The sequence below is a fragment of the Lonchura striata genome, chromosome 1 (assembly GCF_046129695.1).
Source record: "Lonchura striata isolate bLonStr1 chromosome 1, bLonStr1.mat, whole genome shotgun sequence".
NCBI lineage: Eukaryota > Metazoa > Chordata > Aves > Passeriformes > Estrildidae > Lonchura > Lonchura striata.
In genome coordinates, this window is record NC_134603.1 from 74,043,804 (window position 1) to 74,067,934 (window position 24,131).

General features: G+C 40.2%; 1 protein-coding gene across 2 annotated transcripts in view; it reads right to left on the reverse strand.

Moving 5' to 3' along the window:
- Positions 1 to 6,476: 6,476 nt before the first annotated feature.
- ANKH (ANKH inorganic pyrophosphate transport regulator) overlaps positions 6,477 to 24,131 on the reverse strand; it is a 106,078-nt gene continuing 88,423 nt past the window's right edge. For both annotated transcript variants that reach the window (XM_021528938.3, XM_021528939.3), the window contains exons 9-12: positions 19,843 to 19,972; positions 19,073 to 19,196; positions 18,397 to 18,496; positions 6,477 to 16,120 (exon numbers count right to left, since the gene is read on the reverse strand). In XM_021528938.3, coding sequence (XP_021384613.1) covers positions 16,004 to 16,120; positions 18,397 to 18,496; positions 19,073 to 19,196; positions 19,843 to 19,972 — 471 coding nt within the window. In that variant the 3' untranslated portion in view covers positions 6,477 to 16,003. The remainder of the gene's footprint in view (positions 16,121 to 18,396; positions 18,497 to 19,072; positions 19,197 to 19,842; positions 19,973 to 24,131) is intronic.

A 24,131-nucleotide genomic window follows, 5' to 3' on the forward strand; every position in this document is an offset into this window, starting at 1 on the left:
TTACTGAAAATTTCTGGGAGCTACAGGGGAATAAAAAATTTAGTAAATTCATCTGGCAGGACTTTGTTTCTTGTTTTGTGGCCTATACTTTATATTTTTAATATTTCACCTTTTTTTGAAGTTAGTTTGTTCTTGAAAGCTGTGAAGTATAGTAATGTATGTAAAAGAAATAATTATTGGCTGCTTGCACAGGCAGCAAAACCAAGTAATTCCCTGAATTTATGTTATCCAAGAAAAGCTGAAGAGGATGAAAAATAAATTAACTTGTGCAACTCATAACTCTGATAGAAAAGTTGTAGTTATGATTTAATTAACTAAAATTATTGAATTGTGATAATGTTCTTGAGACAACACCTCTTTGAAAAGATATTGTCACACATGTAAAGTAGTAGTATGACAAAAACCTCTAAAGCAGAGGCTTTTTAGGGGCTGAGTTTGTAGCCATTAGGGGTGGAAACAATTCACATAATTGGCTTGTGTCTTGAACTGGAAAGGTGGGACTGGGCACAAGGTGCTTAAGTCACATGTGTTTTTTGCTAAAAGTTTCTGCTGTCTACCAAGATTTTATTTTGCTTTTATCCTGTTTCCTAGTAAGTTATAAAGTGTGCCTGGCGCTGCAGCAGACAATCTATCTAAGCTCGGGCTGGGTGCGGCTCAGAGAAGCCTGATGGAGTTCTGTGAGAGCTCACCAAGACCTGGTGTTTGGTTCAGGACTGTGCCTTTATTCAGACAGCTAAGCCAAAGCTTGGCCAGCTCTTGGCCAACAGTATTTCTGTGTAACAGTAACAGCCCTCTCATCCAGAACTAGTTAAGGAAACTGGAGAGCAATGTGGGAACTTCTGTCTCACCTGGGTGGCAGATGTAGTCAGAGAACTGTGTAGATGTTGAAGGAAGTGAAGGAAGAGAGAGCTCTTGCACTGTGTATGGAGTGCAGGGCTCAACTTGTAATCTTGTGTCCCTGGTATATAAATAGTGTTGGTTGTGCCGCTCCTGCATCTTGTTTTCTTCTGGAGTTACTTGCTATTTGTTTTCCTACTATGCTAGCTGGCAGGACAGCATCAAGAATGTCTGAAGGTGGCCAAATGTTCTTCATGAATGCTCCCTTTTTTGCTTAATGCTGGAAGATGACAGGAGCCATGTTCTCCAGCTGGCTGCAATGAATATTTGTGCTATGACACTGACTAATGTGCTCCAAGCCAGACATAGTCAAAGAATATGTCCATTTATTAATTTCTTGAGGAGAACTTCAGGCTTTCAGAAATGGAAAAGAAATATTAATTCCACAGAGTTGAAAGTGAAGCAGGAATTTCATCATGGTAGAAGCCTCCCAAAGAAGGCATCTCTCTAGTCCCCTTTCCTCAGAGCACTCATTTCTGCCTAGATGCTGATAAAATTCTCTTCTATTCACAACTCCTATGGATGGCAAAAATACCATCCTAAAATGTACTGAACCACTGAAGAACTGGTCAGTACTGACTAAAGATTGATTTATCAGGGCTGTTGGGAGGTTACTTTGGCATGCTGAGGAAGGGGGGGGGCACACTGAATGTGATCACCAGCTGTCGCCTCTAGGGGATAGTTTGCCCAATTTGACTCTTCTTGGAATTGTAGGGTTTGGGATAGTGTTTTTAGGCACCTGCCTACAAGATTTTGATGGGATAAATTTCCTTTGGGCTGTGTGGTACGTGGCCTCTGCATGTGCATGTCAGTCTGAAAAATACAATATTTTAAATTGAAAAAACCCAATCCCTCATTTTATTGAAATTATGTTTTTATGTAGGCTGAACACGGTGGGTACTTTCCTCTCCCCATCTCTCTTAACCTTTCTAGAATCAGATACTTCTGCAACATCTGGTGGCTCGCTGGACTGGGACAGAATTTAGCCATGGCGTTTCACAGACCTTTTGCTGGAAATGTTCAGTTCTGGCCCACAGCTGCCCGACTCGGAGTGGTTTTGCGGGGGAGCCCGGGAGCCCCTCAGCCGGGCCCCGCAGTGGCGCAGGGCGAGCGTACCCTCCCATCCCTCTGTCACCAGGTGTCCCTGAAGCCCCCACCGCCCGGCTGGTGGCACCCGCAGCCCTTCCCTGCCGAGGCACAGCTGGGATTTCTGCTGGCTTCTCACTTCACCGTGGCGATGCCACACTTACAGAGCGTGGTGATGATACACAAACACCGACCGTGCTGAGGAAATACGGTGTGGCCAAAATGCTTTGCCTTGTGACCTAGTTATGTACTGATCTTTGCTTGTGATGCAGTGATCTCAAAAGACCACGGTTTAGCAGCATCAGCCTTAGAGACTTGCATGACAGGATGTATAAGTTGAAGTTCTTAGTGCATAGGGAGGTGAAAGACATTTGAAGATGTGGAACACTGTGAAATGAAGTGATAAGAAACTTGAGATTTTTCATGCCTTTACATTTTTAGCTTTTTGAATATCAAACAGTTCATCTGTTTTACACCTTGAATAAGAATCTGCTAGTAGGAGTTGAAATTTGTAGCAAGCCCTCTCTTTGGCTGCTGAGTATCTGGTTTTGTTTATGTATTCATGCAAACCTTCATGGGATGTATTGAGGCATGTGAGTCTTCACAGATTAAATAATTCTGTCACAGCGAATCCTGAGCAGTGGTTCTGGTATAACTTATTCCTGCTTCACAAACATGAGGCTTTGTAGTGTCAAAAATAATGTATGGTGAGAAATGGTGAGGTTGGATTCTCACATCATCCAACAGTAAATCAAATAACTTTTAAGATGTAGAAAACTGTTAGTTTCCAACTGTAGTTGAAGGTGCACAAAGCGTAATTTATTTTCATTGTCCTTATTATAGAGGGGAAAAAACTCCAGTTGTAGCCGAGATACTTACAAAGATTTAAAATACCTTGAAAAACATTATTGCCTGTACTGCTTTTAATGAGATGATAAAAATAATTTCTAGCTGAAAGACATACTCAGTGTAAAACTGAATAGGCTATATATTTTGAGGTGGACTACTTGCTGAACTATTACTGTTGTCATTACTGTTTCTGAATGTATTCTGCATTGTAAGAATTTTTTGGTTTTGTATAAACAGTAAGAGAAGTAATAAATTACATTGGGCAAGGAGGATGTACAGAATGGGGCATAAACCTGCAAAATGTGTCCATTTCACTTAAACTCTTTCCAGGCCCTCTACATTAAATATTTTTCCAGTATTGCATTTTTGCCTTTGTTTTATACAGAAGATGTGGTGTTTTGCTCAAGGAGTGGTTCTGCAGAGCTGAAAGTAAGAGCTTGCTTCTTGCCCCTCCTAGGCAGGTTAATCTCTTGCTGCCAAACTTCAGCTTCTGTGCCAGTGAACTGCATCATGAGTACATTTGCATTTTGGAGGATTGTTTTCCTTTCAGGAAGCCATCAAGCAGCAGTTTAGAGCAGTTTCTGTTCTCTTACCTGAGCATGTCTTCTGAGTTTATATTCAAAAGGGAGACAGAAAATCCAATAAAATTTCTTCTCAGGGGTTATTGTCAAGCTGCTTGGCCAATAGGGTTGAAAGCAGAGGAAAGGGAGTGTTTACAACTACAACAGCAAGAAACTCACCAAATTTCAGTGAATTAATAGTTTATTTCCCTTGTTTAAATAGCATTTCCACAGTGGCAAGAAAAGCTGTCTCCTGTGAGCCTCAGACTCTCATCTTCCATTCAGGCCTCCAAAGACCCTCCCAAGCAAACACACACTCAGAGGATCACTGGCCTCCTGCACCTCCTGCAGATATTACCCCAGGGAATGGCACATGACTCTTGTGTGCTAGCTTTTGGTATCTAATATTAACATTGCTTTTAGACAACCAAGTGGTTCCATGGTGTCCATTTGCTAATGAGACCTTTAAAGCTCCCTTCCTCAGATGTTCTGCATTTTGACTCATCAAACATATGTTGCAAACATAAAACCCCTGTAAATTACACAAAATAGTTCATTGTAGAACTTAGCAGGTAGCTAGAAACATTATTTTTAAAAAAAAGAAAAGGAAAAATGAACTGGAGCAGTGCTTAGGGATGTTTAAAGCAAATCTGTGATAGTTTCAACAGTCACCTCGTTTGTAAGGTCCAGGTATCAATACAATCTCCCAACACCCCATCTCATGGATGCTCACTCTGGTGTGTCTGCCTTCCCAGAAATATATAAAACAACAGCATGGAAAATTCAAAGGAGATAATGGTGTGAAGTTTGAGGAGCTAGGAGAGAAGGTGTAAGAACTGCAGTTGGGAAGGCATCCTATTGCACTGCTGGGACTGTTATTGGTGGGGCTTGCCACCAAAACCCCTTGTTCTTTAAAGGAATGCTGCACTGGAGGATGTGGGAATTTACCACCTGCATATGGTAGGTGGGCTCAGCACAGAGCAATCTATTCTGGCTGTAAGTTTGGGAGCACTGGCTCCAGCTGCAGGAAAATGTCTGCTCATGAGGCACTGGAGGAAGGAGGCCCATTTTTCACAGCTGCAGAACAGCCATTGTAGAGAGTTGATAACTGCTGCTCGGCTTTCTCCTGGGCTGTCAAGCAGCACTCAGGCTTTGTTTTTCCTCCTATGCATGTCACAGAGACTGGGAGAGTGTTTGCTGTGGTCATTCAACACATTCAGAAGTGTCATTTACAGGCGATGGTGAGACTTCTGCTCCCTTAGTGCCATACCTCTGCTTCTGTCAGTATTTTTTTACCTGTCTGCAGTAAGAAGCCCTTTTTCTTGGTGTGGAATAGGTCTTCCCCCAGCAGCACAGATGCTGTAGACCTTTAGCAGAGCTGCATTCTGCCACCTTGTCGCTGATTTTTGGACAAAAAATTAAGTGCTGTGCAGAACCACCCACAAGTGGGAGAGTTTCTGTCTGGAGTGGGGTGCTTTCTCATCTGAAGTCTGTGCATGCCTTTGGGGGAACAAAATTGGTTATATTTCAATATACATCATTAATGGAAGAGCTAAATGTTATCATTACTGCTGGAGGTCAGAGGAGGGGCTGCTGATGGGTCTGAGAGAGAGGAGACTTTCAAGACTACAAGTTAAGAAGGTGAAGTAATAATGCTATTTGCCCTCATACTGCATGTCTTACCTTTTGCCCGTTTAGATCAGGCCCTTACTTTCTTAGGAAGAGTGAAATAAAGCCTACAAAGTCCCTGAAAGAGAAAGCTTAGTTTGAGAAATGTCTAACTGGCCACCATGTGACTCTGTGTGCGCTGTTGCCTTGCTCAGTCTGCTCAAAACGAATCAGTGTGGCAGCAATTCCCAAAGTTGTTTCCAAACAGGCTCTGGCCTTCCAAGCCATGGGAGGTTGGCTCCCTTGGTCTGGCCTCATGAATGGCACAAGGGTAGTATCTTTTTCTGAGCCCTAGCCAAACTCCCTTTTCTTTGCCTATTTTTTTTTTAGCATGGCCTCCTGCAAGGGCAGTGCTCTGGGCAAGGAGAACTTGGGAAGGTCAGGGACCACTCTGTACATGGGACAGCCGTGCCAGCAGCCAGCAAGCCCATGCCTGGGAGTGGGGTAGAGACAGATGATTTGCTGGTGTAGATACCCTGATTGTCTTCTCCACTCTGCTCAGCCTCCTGGTCTCAGACAGGAACGTGACTAGACATAAGCCAATCCTCTCTGCAGCCATGGCTGAAGAGTGGGATGGGGGAGCTGGACATGGCAAGACCCAGTTCAGGGTTCTCTGAATGTCCCCTGCATAGCCCTGCCCCAAAGTCCAGGAGAGACAGAGCTATAGTTCCTAGCCCTTCACAGATCACAGATGCCAGGGGCATGAGAGGGTGGTCATGGAGCCCCAAAGGTAGAAGACAAGAAGAAACAGGCAGGAACTGAGGGGCTGACAAGGTGCAGGAGATTCTAAGGCTGGATCTCTGCTGTGGACCAGTGTAAGGAGAACTGAGGCACCAGGATCCCAGGGGGTCATGGGCAAAGTCTTACCATGGTACTTCTTCAAGACCATTTTAAAACCGGTGGCTGCTCAAGTGTCAAAACACTCACAGTCTTCTCACTGGCTCAGATTGGCTCGCATTTGGTCATTTGGGAATACTTAAGGAATGTGATCAAAATTAAAAAAAAAAAAAATTTGATTAAGAATGCTTTTTCAGTTTCATAAGAACTGCTTTGGTGACCTGCCAGATAGATGAATCTTCTCCTGACACTTGAGTTTGCCTCGGCCTGATGAGAATAATGGTCTCCCTTTAAATACAAAGCATCTGTTTAACAGGAATGATAAAAGTATTTTATTTGGTGTGGAAAAAGTATTCTGACCATCGTATTTCCATATAAACAACACTTGGAGGCTCTGTAGAAATAAAGAGCTTTCCTTTCATCATTTTATGGATACCTTTAGATTTCATTAACTTCAAGTTAAGACCTTGCAACTGCAGCATCATGCTTGTAATTCAAAAACAATTTGAGTGTTGGATTAATTTCTCACCAGGAGGTATATTTTGCTTGTCCCAAATGAGCAGAGCATTTTAGACCATGTCAGATGATCAGATTTAATAAAACAGAAGAAATCAGAATCATGAATCATACGCAAACTGTTAGAACTTAATTAAAGTAATTAGAATATGAAAGCTATCGGACAATATTGGAGCACAGATCCCCCTCAAAGAAAGCATTGATCATTCTTTTTAACAATGCAAAAAGGTACATCTATGTTAAATACATAAACAGCACTCAATTTTAATGCAACATATACTTTTATACTTCTGACCTTAGCAGTCATTTTAAAAATGTACAAAGTTTTAACCTTCATTTTTGTTTAAAGAAAACCCACATGTTTAAAGCAAAGCAGAACAGTCATTAAAAAAACATACCATCAGCTTTAGCTTGTGTACGAATTACAGAAAGCAACATTTATTTTGAGATAAACTAACTGGAATTCTACAAGTATGATAGAAAATGATGCATGAGGTAACATGTCATTTAAAATCTAGGATCCGTGTACTGTAGTTCCAAACAGTGCTCTGGCTTGATACCTACAGTCCTTGCAAAATTGACTTGTTTAAGTAGTTGAGGATGGCTATTAGGCACATTGCTTTGCATAAAGACAGCTTTATCCTAAGAAAGAATTGGATAGTGATGCTGAAAGATATTCTGAAAGAAATGAAAACCCATTGATACCTCAAAGGTGAAATATGCATTTACCTAGTTGTCAGATTTACCTTCAAATTATAGGAACAAACTGAAAAATGGGGCCTTTTCTCTACAGAAGTGTGTTGATTGACCTTAATCTCAGGGCAGCTTTGGCAAAGTGTGGCTAGCTACTGCTTTTGCCTCTTTCAGCACTGTTAGGCTGCTGAGAACAGAACAAGATGTTGTCCTGCAGAATAATCCATGGTCAGAGGGCCAGGCTGGGAAAACATGTGTCTCCCAAACTTCCTTTCCCCTCTTTCCTCAGCAAGAGTCTTCAGATTTTGTGTTGCCTTTATTTTAGGATGCTGCTTCCAGACACTACTTCAAGACACTACTACTTATTTCTGTAAAACTAAAAACAAGTCAATTTTAGAGAACCCAAAGGCACAATTAGAACAAGCAAATATGAATTCAGTATTTTTAGGCATTTCTGTGACACTGTTCCCTGTAGTATCCAAGCATCTTTCACCAGCATTAGTGAATGTTACCCTTATAGCACCCCTCTGAGATTGGAGAACCCTCTGTGCTTGTATTATCATGTTACAAATGGTGCAGTCTGACCTTGACTGATGTGGCCAAAGCTATCTTTGTTCAGAAACTGCATCGGAACTGAGAGTTCCTGGGAGTTACCTCTACACTGTTTGGTTCTCCTCCATGATGACTTCCTGCTGTGAAGACAAAACAGTTCTTGGCTGCTACTCTGTACTTTAGGTTTTCTTCAATGTTTGTAATTTCCTTCTAGACTGACCTTGTGGCTGGAACTTGCTCAAGTGTGCAAAAATGGAGAGAGCAGGCTGTGTGACACTGGCTTCGCCACTGCAAAAGGTGCAGCAAAGTTTGCTCTCTCTTGTGCTCCCCCAGCACTACAAAGTTTGTGTTTCTCTAGTAACTATGATCTACTAAGATGACCAGTAACCTTTAAATGCCAGAGAAGCTTTCCCTAAAGATGAAAAATGAAGGGCTTATTGCTCTCTTTGCCCACCAGTATGGTCCTTGCAGGGTAACAGTGCAGAGTGCCTTCAAAAGACATTTCAGCTCATTTATTTGCAGCCATCTGTCCCTCTCTGTCCACATATACACACTCAGTCCTCTGCACTCACATGTGCTCCTCCCCACGCACTCTCAGAAGGTTTCTTTCCCGTGTAGGGAAAACAAGTCTTTCTCAAAGGGACTGCTGCTAAGATGTGCTGCCCAAACCCCATGAAATGCATTTCAGCCATCCCACCAGAAAGAGTCAAGTCCACTTTGAATTTCTGTGGCCTGTGGTGGTAAAATGCCCTGTCAAACAGCACAAGCAGCGCAGGGGGCTTTGACACTACCTGCAATCCCAACTTGTAGTCTCTTATCACAAATCCTCCATAGGTGTTTGGCTTCACAAAACTAAGGCAGAGGTAGTAACACCACAAAATAACCTAAATTATCTAAAATAAGGGAGCAGACAGAGCAATGTTCTGAAAGATCAAAACCTGGCATGATTTGGGCTTGATTGCCTCTATGATAGTGGGGGCTGTTTCTGCCTTTTGAAACACAGGTTAAGCCTTGTATCCTGTTCATTTGCCTTTAAAAAATATACAAAGATATTGCAAATGATTTTATTAAACAAAGTGAAAAACTTGATGATGGTAATAAGCAAGGAAATGTCATCTACAAAAATAGGTATCTTTAACTTTTTTTGAGATTTTTGTTTTGCAGTTTTGTGGTGCTTGCAAATTTGGTGGATTAAATCTGTTGATCTAAGTAACCAGTTAATTTATTGCCTGTAGCTTTCCAATTGTTTCATTATAGCTTAGGAGGGATTTTTTGTTCATCATAATAGGCACAAACGCAGAGTTATATTTGCTTTGGAGAGCAAAGTACAAAATTGAGCAATGAACATTAGTTCCAGACTCTGTTGTTTTCTGCATGTGTACATACACCTTACTTGCCCCCCAGGCAGTAGTCTCCTTAAAAGTTAATGACATTTTTTTTTTTTTCAGTTCTGCAATTTTTTCTTTACATTTCTGTTGCGTGTTTTTTTTCTTATGTGTTATGGATAAAGCTGCTGTTCCAATTTTTACATCCATTCCTAAGAGGGAATTTCTGTGCTCTCATTTACAGATAGGCCAAGCCATTCTATTATGTAAATGTAACTATTTACTTTGCATTACCTTGATTACAAGGGAAGTTATGAGAAAGGGTAGATTTTTTAAATGCTGAATGATGCACATTAAAGAGGTGGGAGGAGCAGGTAATAAGTGCAATTGCTTGCTGCTTCTGGGCAGTTTTTCTTAGAGAGTTAATGGGAGAAGTGCAGTACAGTACTCAAATACTTTATCAGCAGATACAATAGCTTATTTTGCTTTGCTCTCATTGTGGGCTCCCGGAGGGTGGGAGGGTACTGTAAAGCTGGCTGTGCAATACCAAAGTTTTGTCATCAGTAAAAAAATCTGTGCAGCTCAACATTTTTGCTCACATATCTACATTGTAGGCCCCTATTAGGCACTGTCTCTCAATCCTGAACTAAAAGCCTAAAAAAAGGAAAGCAATCTTAAGTCCTTTAAGAAGCAGGGACCTCTCTAGATTCCTGGTTGAATCAGAGAACAATTTAGGTTGTAAGGGGATTGCATGCAGTTTTCTTGCTAAGTCCCCCTCCATTCAAAGAAGGACCACCTTTGATACAAGACCAGGCTGCTCATGTTCAGATGAATTTTAAACTTAGTGGATTACCCCTGTTAATCAGACTTTTCAACTAATTTTACATTCAGTTGTAAAATATACAAAACCTGCATGCCTCATACTATTCTGTGCTGCTCTGGGGATGTACTGCTAACTTTGCTGGAAAAACCTGGGTAAATGTTTCTACTAGAAAGTCACAAAGTGGCTGGAGTTAAGAAATTAACTTGAGTTAACTAATTTAATTCTTGATTTTAGATAAAGACTCCCCCCAATTCCTTTTGCTTCTTGAATCTCCTTTTCAGCTTATCAAATGTGAAGTAAAAAACAGTCAATCAAAGAAGAATTTTGTTGTAAGCTACTTTTTAATCACAGCGTTAGTTGACATTCAGTCAGCATGACGATTACATTTTCCTTTTCAAAATGCCAACAGAGAAAATAAGCCTAGCAGGAACCTTCAGAAGAAAATAAGGATATATCTGAAGACACTGAACTCGGAATGACAGAAAATAATGAGGTAAAACAAATAAATTGTTTTGAGCAGTGACAAGGTTTGGTAAAACTAAAGAAAAGTTTTCTCTTGGGATTACAGACAAAAAAGCATCTAGAATTATACTGCTACTCTTCTGTTTTACTCAGATGGATTGGATATCATGGTTATGAATTGCTGAGACTGAAGATCATTCTCTAACCCTACAATTAATTTGCAGGAGCTACAGCCAAAATGCCCTTCTGTGCAAGTCTGCGCTCCAAGCCCAGCCTAAAGCTCGATCTCTCTGCCCCCATACTTTGTCTTTGGCCTTTTTGTTCAGAAGGTGCCACTTACTGAGAAGTCTGGCAGTGGTTTTGCTGAGGATTGCATCTATGCACTGACAATTGAACTTGGCTCTCCAAAACAAATCCACACAAGCTGCCTGAGCCTGAGCTTGGAGCCAGGGCTACGCTGCATCCCATGTCCTCCCAGTGCTCTGCAGGGCTGCTGCAGCTTACGACCATGCTTGGACACAGTTTGCTGCTAAGCTGACGATTCTGCCTTGTTTCACGATGCTGCCAGGCTGCTATAGTGTATTGCAGGGTAGAGAACAAATTCAGAGCCCCTCTTCCTACCTGGGACACAAGCACCCACAGCCTGTTCTGCACTGCAACCCCTCCACAGGACCTTACTCCCTTCAAAGCAGATGGTTTGCTGTACTCTAGTAGAAAGCCAAACATGAACAAGGGAAGGGAATCCTAACATTTTATGATTAAACTGATATTTGGGACACGCCAATTTGCTACCAAAATTGTGATAATTTTGTCATGTTTAATTAATACTTAAGTGACATTTCCCCAATGCAGCCCTCTCAGTTACTCGGAAACTTGAAGACATGTAGTGCCTCCTTACTGTACATTACAAAACCTGCATGCTGGTTTATTTCTGCTTTATTTTCTAAATCATCTTCGAAGATGTTTCACACTCCTGTCTCTAAAGGCTCCTCTACTGAGAAACCAACATACTCAAAAGTGGTGTTACGTGGACACACTGCTTCTCATCAGTTCCTGTTCAGGACAGCTGAAAGGGAAATGAATGGTGTTTTCTGCCCTTTGGTTCCCTCATCTCCACACCATGCTGCTGTCTTCAGAAGGGATCTACAGTATCTATGAGCTTTTCAACATGTCCTCTTTCTCTCCCATTCCAGCTCACTAATCTAAATCATGTTTTAGCTTAATGACATAAGCTGCTGTTTCATTTATTCTTTTGCTTAAATTGCAATTTTAGAAAATGGCTTAGTATTAGTCCCACAATGAGATCATGTTTAGACTCAAACCCTTGTTCCAAGGAACCTTTCAAAGGTCGTAACAAACTTGCCTGCACAACACTCTCCTATACACACCCGTACACGTGTGCATGGCATTCCAAGGGTTACTGCCACTATCCCCAGGAAACAACCAGCCGCACTCGAGCCAACCATGCCACAACCACAAGCCCTCGGTGGGAGGCGGAGCCCATCCTGCCGCCTCGCCGTGCCCCGCGCTGTCCTGCACTGGGCCAGCAGGGGGGCTGGGATGCCGAAACTGCAGGATGCTCCGTTCCCTTGTCACCTTGCAGCCCGACACAAAACCGTGCCCGCCGCCTCTGGCTGCCCGACCCTGAAAGCATCTTTTCTGCTTCTTTTCAAGCACGCGGCGCCATCCCATAAAAGAAGGCGCTCCTGCCTTCAAAAGGTTTCTGTTCGTGGGCCGTGGCCTTCCACTGAATCAGCTGCATTCATCAGCCAACCCTCTTCTGGGGCCGCTTCTCCCTGGCTGCAGATTCGGTGAAACACCGAGCAAGAGCCAGGTATAAATCTCCTGCTCAAAGGAAATATTTAGCAGCAAAATGAGTAGAAAACAAAAAGACTTCTCTGTTACTTACCCAATCCTCTAACTTCGGCGGCTCTATCTAACCAAGCAGGGATCTAAGCCCTCCTGGAGCGGCTGTGCCCGGGGGATGCGGGCGAGACTGCCCCATGCCCGGGAACCCGCTGCTGCACCGAATGGCTTCAGGCACTGGCTGAGAGATGCAGAGCTTTGGCCATCAAGTCCTGTGCTTGGTGAGCGTGCGAGTCTGCTTAGGGCAGTGAGGGGAAAAAACCTGCAATGTTTTCTTTTAATTCTGAAAAAGGAAGGCTCAAGACACACTAACATAACATTAAAAGCCGAGGAACATTAATCCACAGCTTATTGGCATTCTGCTCTTATTTCCCTCTGTGTGAGCTGCTCTGCAATACAAGATGTAAGATGCAGATCAACTTTTTTTCTCTTTTTATTGTAACTTGGATTGTGTAATTCAGTCTGGAAAGGCCAAGTTTCCACATGAATTCACTGAGATGACAGTGCTCCAGCTCTCTGACACAGAAACTGGATGGGTTTCTATTGCAAAATAATTACCACAGAGATAGATAACCATTTCATAAGCAACAGCACAAGAGAGACACAGCATTGTACTAGAACTCAAGAAAGTACTTTTGGAAAGAAAGAAGTGCCAGCATCTACCTGATAGACACTATCAAGTGATGCTCTGACTGGGGCTTTGGACACATGAGGATGTCTGCCCACTCCTAGCCTGTAGCCCATCACACTGGCTGCTTCACCAGCCCAACTCAATTTGCCACTAACAGGCAGGAGCAAGGTTTCAGCAGGTTGTTGAAGCTCCTGTCAGCATTCCCAGAAGCAGGCTTTGTGTCTGCAAGGGACAGAGGGAGAGCTCCCTCCTTGCTGAGCACCCTGCCTGTCCACCAGCAAGTACCTCGTCCAGCATGAAGGCCTGGCTGGGACCCACTCCCTGCAGAAATATCATCACATATTGTTAATCCAGCAGAAAAATACAAAGAAATACATGACCTGCAGGAAGCAGAAAGAGATGCAATGCATGTGTCCTTATGTCACTGCTTCAATTCTAGCCCAAATCCTGCCACTCCTATGCTCATTCAGTATCTTGCAAAGTAAAGGACTAATAAGTATTACATACACCATTGAAACTTTATATTTTACACTGCCATTAGTTTAGCTCTGTATGACCAATAATTAATTTTTAAAAAAATTTTGTTTATCTTTTATCTAAAGTACAAGCCTCAGTGTTATCCTTTGTTTTCAGATTTTTACTTTTTGGTGCAATCATTACATTGAAAGCTACACTGGTAAGTCTCAAAATTCTTCAAAAGTACTGCTGTTTGAATTTCAGTCATGTACCAAACGAAATGCACACATTACACAAAAATATTTTCCTGCTTCATCTCTACAGTTCCTGAAAAACTGCATCTTGTGGACTTGGAGACAAATGTACTGGAGAAACCAAAACTACATGAATGGAGGAGACCTCAAATGGCCACTGTGATCTGTAACTGTCTATATACACCTTATATACATATGACTGTTTGAGAACCTGTATTCAGGAATGTGTACAGTTTACACCCTGCACACATTAATTTATCTGAGGGTTTTTTATTTTTTAAAAAGAATTTGTTTTAATCTACTGTCAAAAAGTATTTACCTTGTGGTGACACAGCAAACACGGTTACTGGTTTTAATCTTACCATCCTAGCGACACTGCTCATTAACCGTAAATTGATTTAGCAAATCTGTCAGTTAACACAGTAATTTCTACATTTTTTCTTATTGTATTTGCATATGTAGGTACAAATTGACACAAATCTTTCCAATAAAATGTAAAGTTCATTGATACAATGCCTTTCATGATGGCCATAACTGGTTACTAGTCAACTCAGTAGTTTTGTAAAGACATTTTTAGCTGAACTTGGAAAAATAGGAAATGTATTGTAGTTGAAAATAAATGTACATAATATACAATATATATATATTTATACACATGTGTATGTCTACATATACATATACTGATAAAACATTTAAAGTAATGTTTAGTTTTGATCAGTTCTCTGACTGCTGGGACTACCTGGCACATAAATCTAGAAACAGAATTTGTCCACAATTAAATAATAATTTCCACAACTTAGAAAAACATACTTTTACTAATAAGGTTTAAATTAACTGATTTATGGATATAGGATGGAGGATAATGGTTTCCAGACTCTGACATGATTAAATCTGAAAGCACCCAAGCTACTACAGACCAGTAACAAGTGCTGCCCCGCAGCCAAACACAGAAGAGCACAGAAACGCCAACTGCTGCCACAGCAGCCATCGGTGACACCCAAAACCTCCCTGCTTCCCTCACCTCTTAGACAGCCTTCATTTCCACCCAGCCTGAGTCTCCCACCCATCCTCACGCTGTTCTTTAAGGTGCACTCCAGCCTCAAGCACAGCTCTGCAGGGCTGACATGAACAGCTCCTCACTCCCCCACAATGCTGCCTTGAGAGCCGACAGATCAATAAGTCCTTAATTTTCAGCTTGGAGGACCATCAGTACTTGAGCTTCACATGTATTTTGATCTACTGCATAGGTAAATACATTATAGCAAAACATACATTTCTGTATGTGTGTGTGCATGTGTATAGAAGTATATATACACACGCACACACACGTATGTGTACAACTCTATATAAAAGATTTCATGGAACTATGTGTAGTAATGTTATCTAGCATGGTATCCTTCATACGTTATCTGATCTTATTCTTTTTTAATATAGAGGCACCAGAAATAATTATAGAGCACAAATCAACCTTTAAAAATTAAAGTTAGGTCAGCGGACAAGAACTTTGGTAAAGCTTGTCAATATTTATTTTTGTTTTATTCAAATACAGTCAAAGTCTATCAGTTGCCATCACCCTCCTCACAAGAGGAAAGTGCGTGATTTTTTTTCCTAAAGAAAATAATATGTAAGGTGGGAATTAATGATTCAAGAAAATTCTGAATTGAATGTTTATATTTTTCAAAAGATTACTATTTTTCTGATGGAATGAAAGCTAACAGAGCTCTTGTCCTGTGTGTATTTTATTTATCATATGCATATGTATATGCATATAAATATATATATATATATATATATGTATATATATATATATATATATATATATATATGTCTCTGTTCTTGTACCTGTGTGTGTATATACACATCCACACACTTTCAACATCAGAGAGGAACCTGGTTTTCTCCGCTTTTTATGGGGAGACTCCCATGTTCCTCCCTGTCTTGTACCATCTGCAGTATAAGCTCTGGTGATGAGGCCAAACAAAAAGATATAGTTCACCATAGTATATTAGTTTATGTAGCAAAGTCATTTTCAAGCAAGTAAAATAAAGCTCTGTATTCCAAACTTCTTTTCCATTTCTCATAAAGAAAAGGAAGGAAAGGAGAGAGGGCAGGGAGTGGGGTTATGGCAGTAGCATTGAGCCAGTGGCACGTGGCGGTGTGCGTGTGCGAGCGTAGGTCCGCACACACACAGGCGCACAGGAGCAGGGCTTTGGTTGACAAATGCAGATTGTCCAGAGAAGGTGGATGCATAAGTAAGGAAGACTCTACAGTGATGCAATTGTATCTTTTATGCTTGCATGGAGTGAGAAAAAAAATTCAATTGGGGAAAAAAAAAAAGCAAAGACCTCTTTTTAGGTCCCTCATCAGTGAGAGCATACTCAGTATGCTAGAGAATTTATCTGAAACCTTTTAAATCAAGGCCTCTTTATTACAAAAATAAAAACAGACAAACAAAAAAGTATGAGAGACGACAAGATGCTGAAGTGTCACTCCAATCGTCCCTGCAGAGAACAATTGCATCCTATTTATTATTCATTCTCTTCTCTCATTTCCACGATGTCTGTCATTTCCTCTGTGTGAGGCATGTCAGTCATTGCAGAGTCTTCACCTTCTGCAGCTGTCTCATTCTCATTCCTCTTCTTTTTCTAGATTGAAACAAGCATCCAGAAACCTATCAGTAAGTTGTGCATGAACACACTCCCATCAATTCTGGCCACTGGGAGAAGTGAGGTGACAATATGGTTTGTTTAGAGTATGTTATTAAAAACTAGAATATTTGTGTCATATTTGTGGCTTGCCACTAATGACTTGGCTTAACTTAGATGATTTCCATAGCTTTTCTGGGGCTCAGCTTTCTCCTTTCTAACATACATGCAGTCAAGCATTTCTTATGCTAAGCAACATCCAAAACAGGCTTCAGCAAGACTGGAGAGAAGAGAGCATCTGGAATCTCTTACATCACAGACTTTTTATTTTAAAAAAGGAAGGAAACCAAAAAGTGAGAGAAGAAAAGCTTCTCTAGGGAAGGAGGTGAGGTAGCAACCTAATTTCTCAAATGTCAAACTTCAGGAATTTTACAAGATGTGAGCATTCTAGCTTTTCTTAGTGTTGCTGATCCACTGTGATCTCTTGCCTCACCAAAGCAAAGTAATATTAGAGTATTTTTGGCCAGCAGGAGTAGGAGGTCATTCAAGAGTCCTATGATTCATCCAGGATGTCATGGATTAGTAAAGCTAAGAAGAGTTCAGGTTCCTACAAAACAAGTTGAAGCATCTGTTCCTTATTACTCATTTCTCAGCAGGCTGACTAGTCTTACTGAAAACAATTGTACAGCTGACAGAATATCCCCACAGGTATTATTGATTCAGCTGAGAGTTCCAAAATTTCTGAGGTGTCTATGCAATATTTGATCTGCATCTTTCCAACTGCAGGTCAGAATAACCTGGTGTAATAGAGCTACTGGTTGGCTCTGCCACTGTCACACTGACTAAAGAATAAATTAGGCTAGCACAGTTATTACTCCTACTACCTGCACTCACCACTTAGAAAAATTAAGCACAATGTTCCTGGCCAGAAAGACTATGTGAGCTACTATGTTAACAAACTAGCAGGGTGGATGTTGTGAAACCAAAGGTCAAGATAAGCCGTTTCAGTGTCTTGAAGTTTTACTCTTTGGTTCTCAAATTAATAATGACAGACATTATGATTCTTCTCTTGTCTTATGAACCTTATACACTTTTGACCTCTTACCACGGCCTGCACTGTCAGCACATATCAAAACTGATTTTAGTTTGCTCCAATACAAAGCTTTTAGATATTCCATCTTCTATAGTTTGTTGGTTTTTTTTTTTTTTTGTTTTGTTTTGTTTTTTTTTTTCAAAAAAGAAGTGGTGGGTATTTCCACTTGGCACTTTGTAAGAAATCAAATTAAAAAAAAAAAGTCACTGCATAGACTATATTTTCTGTTCCCATCCAGAGAGTCCTTCTATACTACAGAATGATGTACACACCTTGCTGGTTCTGCTTGGATCTTGACCTGGTGCGTTGAACACATAACTGAAAGGGAACAACACGCAGGTACTGCAATGTACCAGTCACCTAGCCAGTATTTATCCTGAGTTTCACCTAATTTAGTGGAATCTTCTTCAAAATCCATGTTTCACCACTACTCCACGCATGAAGGATTGCAGTGTTTAAAGTATGTAAAAAAGCACTTGTTTATTTATAAGCTCTTACTGTCATCTGCTGCAGGAGTATTGTCTTGTTTTAAGCCACTCCTCTGGATAGCAAAAAACCATAAGCACCTGTATTTGTCGATTTTTAGCAGAGCTGGTTTTATAAAGAAATAAAAGTATATAGATATATATATATGTACTACATATTGTATACATACAGATATGAATTTATACACTATGTAACACTACATAACACCTTCCATGGGAAAGAATTTGGAACTCGTTGGAACTTTAAGGTTTCTTCCAACCCAAACCATTCTATCATTCTGTAATCCTGTGATTCTATGAGTCTATATACATATAGATACACATACTGTAAACTTGGATGAGTAGTTCCTATGCCTACATAAATATGCTAAATTGTACTGCAGCAGCAAATATACAGTGCAAAACTTCTGGTGGTAAGGACAGGATATCTATGATACACATGTTTTGAGGAGCAAAAGACTCTCTGACTGCACACCAGCATGTCCCACGGCCTAGATGCCCATTAACAGCTGAGGGCACCCTTTGGTTTTATTTCAGCTCAAAGACTTTCCAAGCTGCACACTCCTGAGATTTGACAGGGAAGCAAACCAAAGTGAGGATTCTGGGGAGTTATGTTGTTGAAGTGTAACTTAATCTGAACTAAAATACACTACATTCATCACCTGCTTTCATCAGATCCCACAGAGACTAACTCTTACCTGTTTCCTATAAACATAACAGGCTGCTATTGCAACCATGGTGGATTCTCCTACAAAACCAGCCAGAAGGGATCCTACTCCAAGAGTGGCTCCATGAACTCTGTTGGAGGCATAGAAAGAAAGCAGTCATTGTTGTGTGAGAATGCATGATTCATAATTACATTTTCACTGGCATATATAACCAATCTGATGCTAGAAGTATTTTCTTCAAAGACACAATACACTGCCTAAGAGAATAACTGGTATTTTAAAGGACTTGTTTGTTTTTAATGGTTACACTGTTTAATAAAAAAAGCATACTGAATCAAATTATGGACTAAGAATTTAAAGTCTTGTACAGAGTGCTGTAGAACAGATCATTAAACTTATAAACAAGACATTGTTCCATTAGCTTTCTTAACAGTGAGTTTAATAACATAGAAATATTAGGGTATGTTTTTGCCTCTTTTACATTTGTGTATTTTTTCCAAAGGGATATCACTATTGTGCCTATCTAGAGCAGTCACACTTGTAAATTTGTAAATGTTTCTTTTCCAGATAGTGACACTATTTAGGCTTTGTATCATGGTTAATATTTGGAGAAAATGTTCCGAGGTATGTAAATTCAGCTATCAAGTGACAGGGAAGAGGAATGAAGAGGAAAGCAAATCCAGGGGTTCTGTGAGGAATGATTTACCCTAAGTAAGGCAGCACGATGAGACTGGTGATGAGGACAATAATCCGCAGCACTGAACTGGGTGCCAACACAAATGTCTTCTTCAGAGTCATCAGCCAACCAGTCAAGTGTGCTCTGACAGTCACTGTTCATAAACAGGGGAGAAAAAGAGGCAAGAGTAGTAAAAAAAATAAAGTCAGTCATCTCATATGCAGCTTTTCCATGCAGAGAGCACTGCTCAGAAATAACCAGTACAAAACTTACTGCTGGTAACTTTGCACCCTACTAGAAAAGAAGTAGATCTTATGTTCAAATTGCTCTAATATACTGATTTGGGAAAATGAAGAACACAAAAAAAAAAAAAAATTAGTTATGGACAGCACTTGTTCCTAAGAGCTGTTCTCTTAAAACCAATTTATTAGTCAGTCCATTCTGTTTTCTTCATTAAAAAACTCCCAAACTATCCCCTTCCTTAAAGAGAAGTTCTACCAAGGAAAATTTTCCATCTGGCTCCTGCGCAGCACATGGTGTAACAGGCACAAAAAGGGTATTTACATGTACTTAATATTGTATTTGTAGTTTACCTTTATTATGAAACTGTCTTGTCATATAAGCAGAAAACACTAAAAGATGTTGCACTTAATTACAGAGCTAGAAATTTGAAACATTTTGATTATTGTTGTCCAGCTTGTCTTTCTCTTTGATAGAAGTATTAACTTTTATTATATAATGCTTATGCTCTGAAGGAGTCACCAAGGTTACGAACTTTTATTTTACTTTTATTTTTTTACCTGGAAGTGGAAAAAAGGAGAAGATCCGCAAAGGAACAACACACAGCTCTGCGAAAGCGAAGTCTACTCCAATTATATCAACTAAAATCTTCTCTGACACATTTGGTGTCCAAAACATCACAAAACAGAGCTAGAAAGAACAAAATTAAAAAACCTTTATATTTCAGAAGGGAAGCACAAGAAAAGGTAGGCCCTCCTACCTTTTAACTGGACTAAAATATTTGTTTACTTATGAGTAGATTACTAATGGTAAATATACATACTATATATTTATATTTAGCTTGCATTCAAATACACGTGTACATAAGAGAGATAACTTCAGACGCAATTCCTACTCTTAATTTTCCTCACATACCAAGTGTGATGCATAGAGAAAGAATTTTTATGGTTTCTACAAGTGGTTGTACTTGAATAGTCTATTGTTATTCAAACAGTAAAACCCCAGCACTTGATCTGGTTAAAACACTTGTACTCCTAAACAGATTATCAAATTTTTTAGTAATTAAAGAGTTGAAGTACTCCAAGACACAGAGATCAGACCTGAATCTAAGACTAGGGGTTTAAATTTTCTGCTGAAAAGAGTACTGTTGGTATGCAATTAGCCTGATAGCAAAGCAAAGGTGTTCAGCACAGTCATGCAGACATGGTGTTCTCAGGCTACAAATCCACTAAGTTTTGTTATTTTCACTAAAATGTGTGCTCTTTAGTCCATACAGGAAAGAAAGATTTCCATGAAAAACCCATGGCAATTGGTACAGTGGTAGTACATGCTGTTTAATTTTTTGGTCAGTCCAGAGGCTTCCATCTGAGCTGAAGAGACTGTTGGCAGCTGCAGGTCAAAGCACTCACTGAAGAACAGTCCTGACAGTCCTTACAGGACTTTCCCTATAAGAAAATGTATCTTCAGGTATAACTACTTTGTTATTTGATTTTGTGATTTTAAAAATTATTTCTTATTGTTATTCTTGTAACAATATTCCTGTAACAATTATTCTTGTTATTGTTATATTGTTATTTATTGTAAAGTGGCTATTAAGGAATTGAGCTGACTGGTGCAAAACTGGGGATTTTAAATGCTCTGACACTCCTCTTGGCAGGAGTACCAGAGGGTACCTCTTGTATCCTGTAAATTTTGCACATTGGCTGTACAATACAGTGTGTAAGACTCTATAACCACTCTGTTATAATTTAGCCTACCACTTAGTATCATAGCCGCTAGCTCTTTTCTTTTAATCCAGCTGTCACACCCTTACATGTTCAGATGACTTTTCAAACTAGTCTCTGAAGTCCTACCACCTCTAAGACAGCTGGGATTTCATTCTCATTCTTTGGTAGGGTGTCAGGAAGTGTCCTTTCTGTTTAGCTTCCACACTGCAGAAGCTTCCCAAGACCTGTCACTGAGTGGCCTGCGGGAGGTCCCGTGTTCTGACCCTCTGTGTGGTGAACAAAACATTTCACATTCCTACATAAAGCTCCATCTTCAGTTTTCTTCTCCACTTCTTAGGGTAGGAACTACTATTTTTTTTGTTACAATTGCATGTTTTACTTGACTACTTTGATGCTGTCTTGTGGTGTATCTCTATCACCTCTACAGAGAACAGTAAATGGAGGAAGGTAAGAGCAGAAGACAAAAGAACTGTGCACTTCTTGTGCCAGTCTACTTGTACAGGGTATGACTGAAGCAGAGGGGACAATCTACAGCAGACGGGGTTGTGTGGTTGAGAATTCATTTATTAAAAAGTAACTGCACAACAACAGAGTGAATTCTTTTATTGCTAAACACACCCTTAGGCAGACTGCAGTCACTTGTACTAACTGCAAATGAACTGTAAAGCAGTCATACAGGGAATATTTTGTCAAATCTTTCTTCAAAACCCAATAAATAAAGTAAGATACAAAGATGTCCACTCTTAATTTATAATTTGCTGTTTTCATGAAAGCAAGGACCTTTACACTGCTTGCACTGCACAATGGCATTTCGTGTCCTAATGAGCAGTATAGTTGCTGCTGCTGCTGCCAGATTCCATATATGTATGCTAACAACAGAGCCTGCCCACTGCCAGCAAAAGGCAAGCAGAACAGTCTTTCCCTCTTCAACAGCCACTTGGAAGTGTTGAATACAGTTAGACAGGAAAGAAAATGAGTGACCAAAGGTACCATACTCAATTCTGCTCTCCAAATGTTTCCTTCTAGCCCTAATAAGAACAGAGTCAATCTCCACCCTCGTCCACTGGAGTAAGGTCGCTTTGCCAATCAGGGAGAATGACTCACACCCAGGTGGTGTGTGGTCATTCCTACTCAGCTGTTGCAAACTGCAGTCTTTCCCACCCTGATCAGCAGAGAGTTGTGCTGGTAAATGGCTTCAAAGAGCACTTATACAGCAGCTGGTGAGTAAAGACTGCTAAGCTCAAGAATAAGCAGATTGAAGAGGTGAGACACGGCAGCAGAAGGATCTTCTATTTTTGACTTGGCATCCTTCCACCTTTTTGGTTGCAGTACTGGTAACTAGTTTCATTTTGCTAAGAGAGCCCTCTCCATCATCTTATGAGATGATATTCTCAATGCCCAGAGGGAACAAAGGGAACAAAGGCTCAGGAAAATAAATTAATGCTTTGCATCATTCAAGTCCTCTGAAATTTAAATCCTAGAGTGCTTGCAACTTTACTATTTCAAAGACAAAATATAGTGGGAAACAACCCAGGCTCTACTTCAGGCAAAGAATAACATGAAACATGCAAAGCAGAAAGGTATTTCAGCTACTGATTTTGTTACAGATGGTTTATTCTGAAAATAGGATGAAGTCAGCTTTTTCTGATTCTGAGTGGTCTTTAGGATGTTTGTCATAACCTTAGTGAAAGGTGATGCCTGACAGAAGACTGGTGAAGATGGTAACAGTATTCCAGGAAAACGTGGCACAGACAATTAGAGATTGGCTCTACTGGAATAAGCAGTGCTAACTTCCTGTGACTCCAGTCAAAAAAGATTTTAGGAAGTAGATTTACCAATAGGATGTTTCCTATCTTTCTCCTGATTTAACACTGTTTTCTCCTCCATTTCCATTTCTATGCACGTCTGCAAGGTTAAATATAGAATAAATTGCTTGGTTAGGTTGACAGCTATACCTTCATTTAATCTAATCAAGAGATGAAGACTAAACAGTGAAAGCTTCTGCAGAGGCAAGTAATGTGCGTGCAGAGTGACACTGCAGCTTCAGGCTGCAATTGCAGTTGGCTGTTGAGTGTTGGAAACCTGGCAAATCTGCTCAGGCCAAGGCATTTCAATGTTTTGGGAATAAGGATTTTTCTTGTAGAATTCTAGCAACAGAGCTTATTTGATTTGCTGTTGCTTTATGGTATGAGTGCAGCATGATATTAAAGGATAGTTTTGTTAAAGACTTTGCTCATTTAACTGGAACTTCAACTGACAATGAGTGCTTTAAAAATACAGGAAGAAATGCAGGTGTAAACAGCAGAGTGGAATGATCCAGAGAATAAGCGGTTCTGCATAATGACAGTAGTATGTATTATCAAATGTTGATACTATTCTTAAAGACAGTTCCCTAAGCATTTCTGAAGATGTTTTAGTAATTTCAATTGATCTGAAGAGTTTGTGGTTTTGGTATTGTGCCTTTAATTGTTCTACATGAGTAAAACTTGAAAAACTTTACTAAATTTACTGTGAGTCAACAACTCACAGCACCATAAAGAAACTAGTGCAACTGTACTATCTCAGATCAAAGCTCCAGCTAGATTAGTACTATCTCCCTGCTAAAGGTCACTGGGAGATGCCAAAGGGAAGGGCATAAAAAGCAGGGCAAGTATAGTGTAAGAGATGCTTTTCCCAGTCTGCATGGGAGTTATGGCTTCAGGAGTTCGGTAATCCTGGTGCATCTTCATCCCATGAAGGTTATACTCTGTTATCCAATATTAGTGGTATTTTTTCAACACAGTTGTGCATTAGAAGTAAAAAATGTGGCTTAGACACCTTCTCAAAGAGGTGTGCCTATTTTTACCTGGAACCTGGCTATCTTCAGCTAACAAATTAAATGTCTAAGTATATTCAAAAGTCAGAATTAAAATCTTCTGCTGTCACCAAGGGAAAGTACAGAACTGCTAGTATTCAGTTCAATGTCTCTTTATTCTTTTAAGTACAATTATAGCATTTGACTTTCACAAATTATTGTGGTGAAAGATTGTTCATGAGCTTTTGTTTCAAAGGCTGCATGTGTGAATCTGAATGCTTCTAGTTCTTGAAAAATAACAGCCTTTTCATAGGCCTTGCATCTCCTG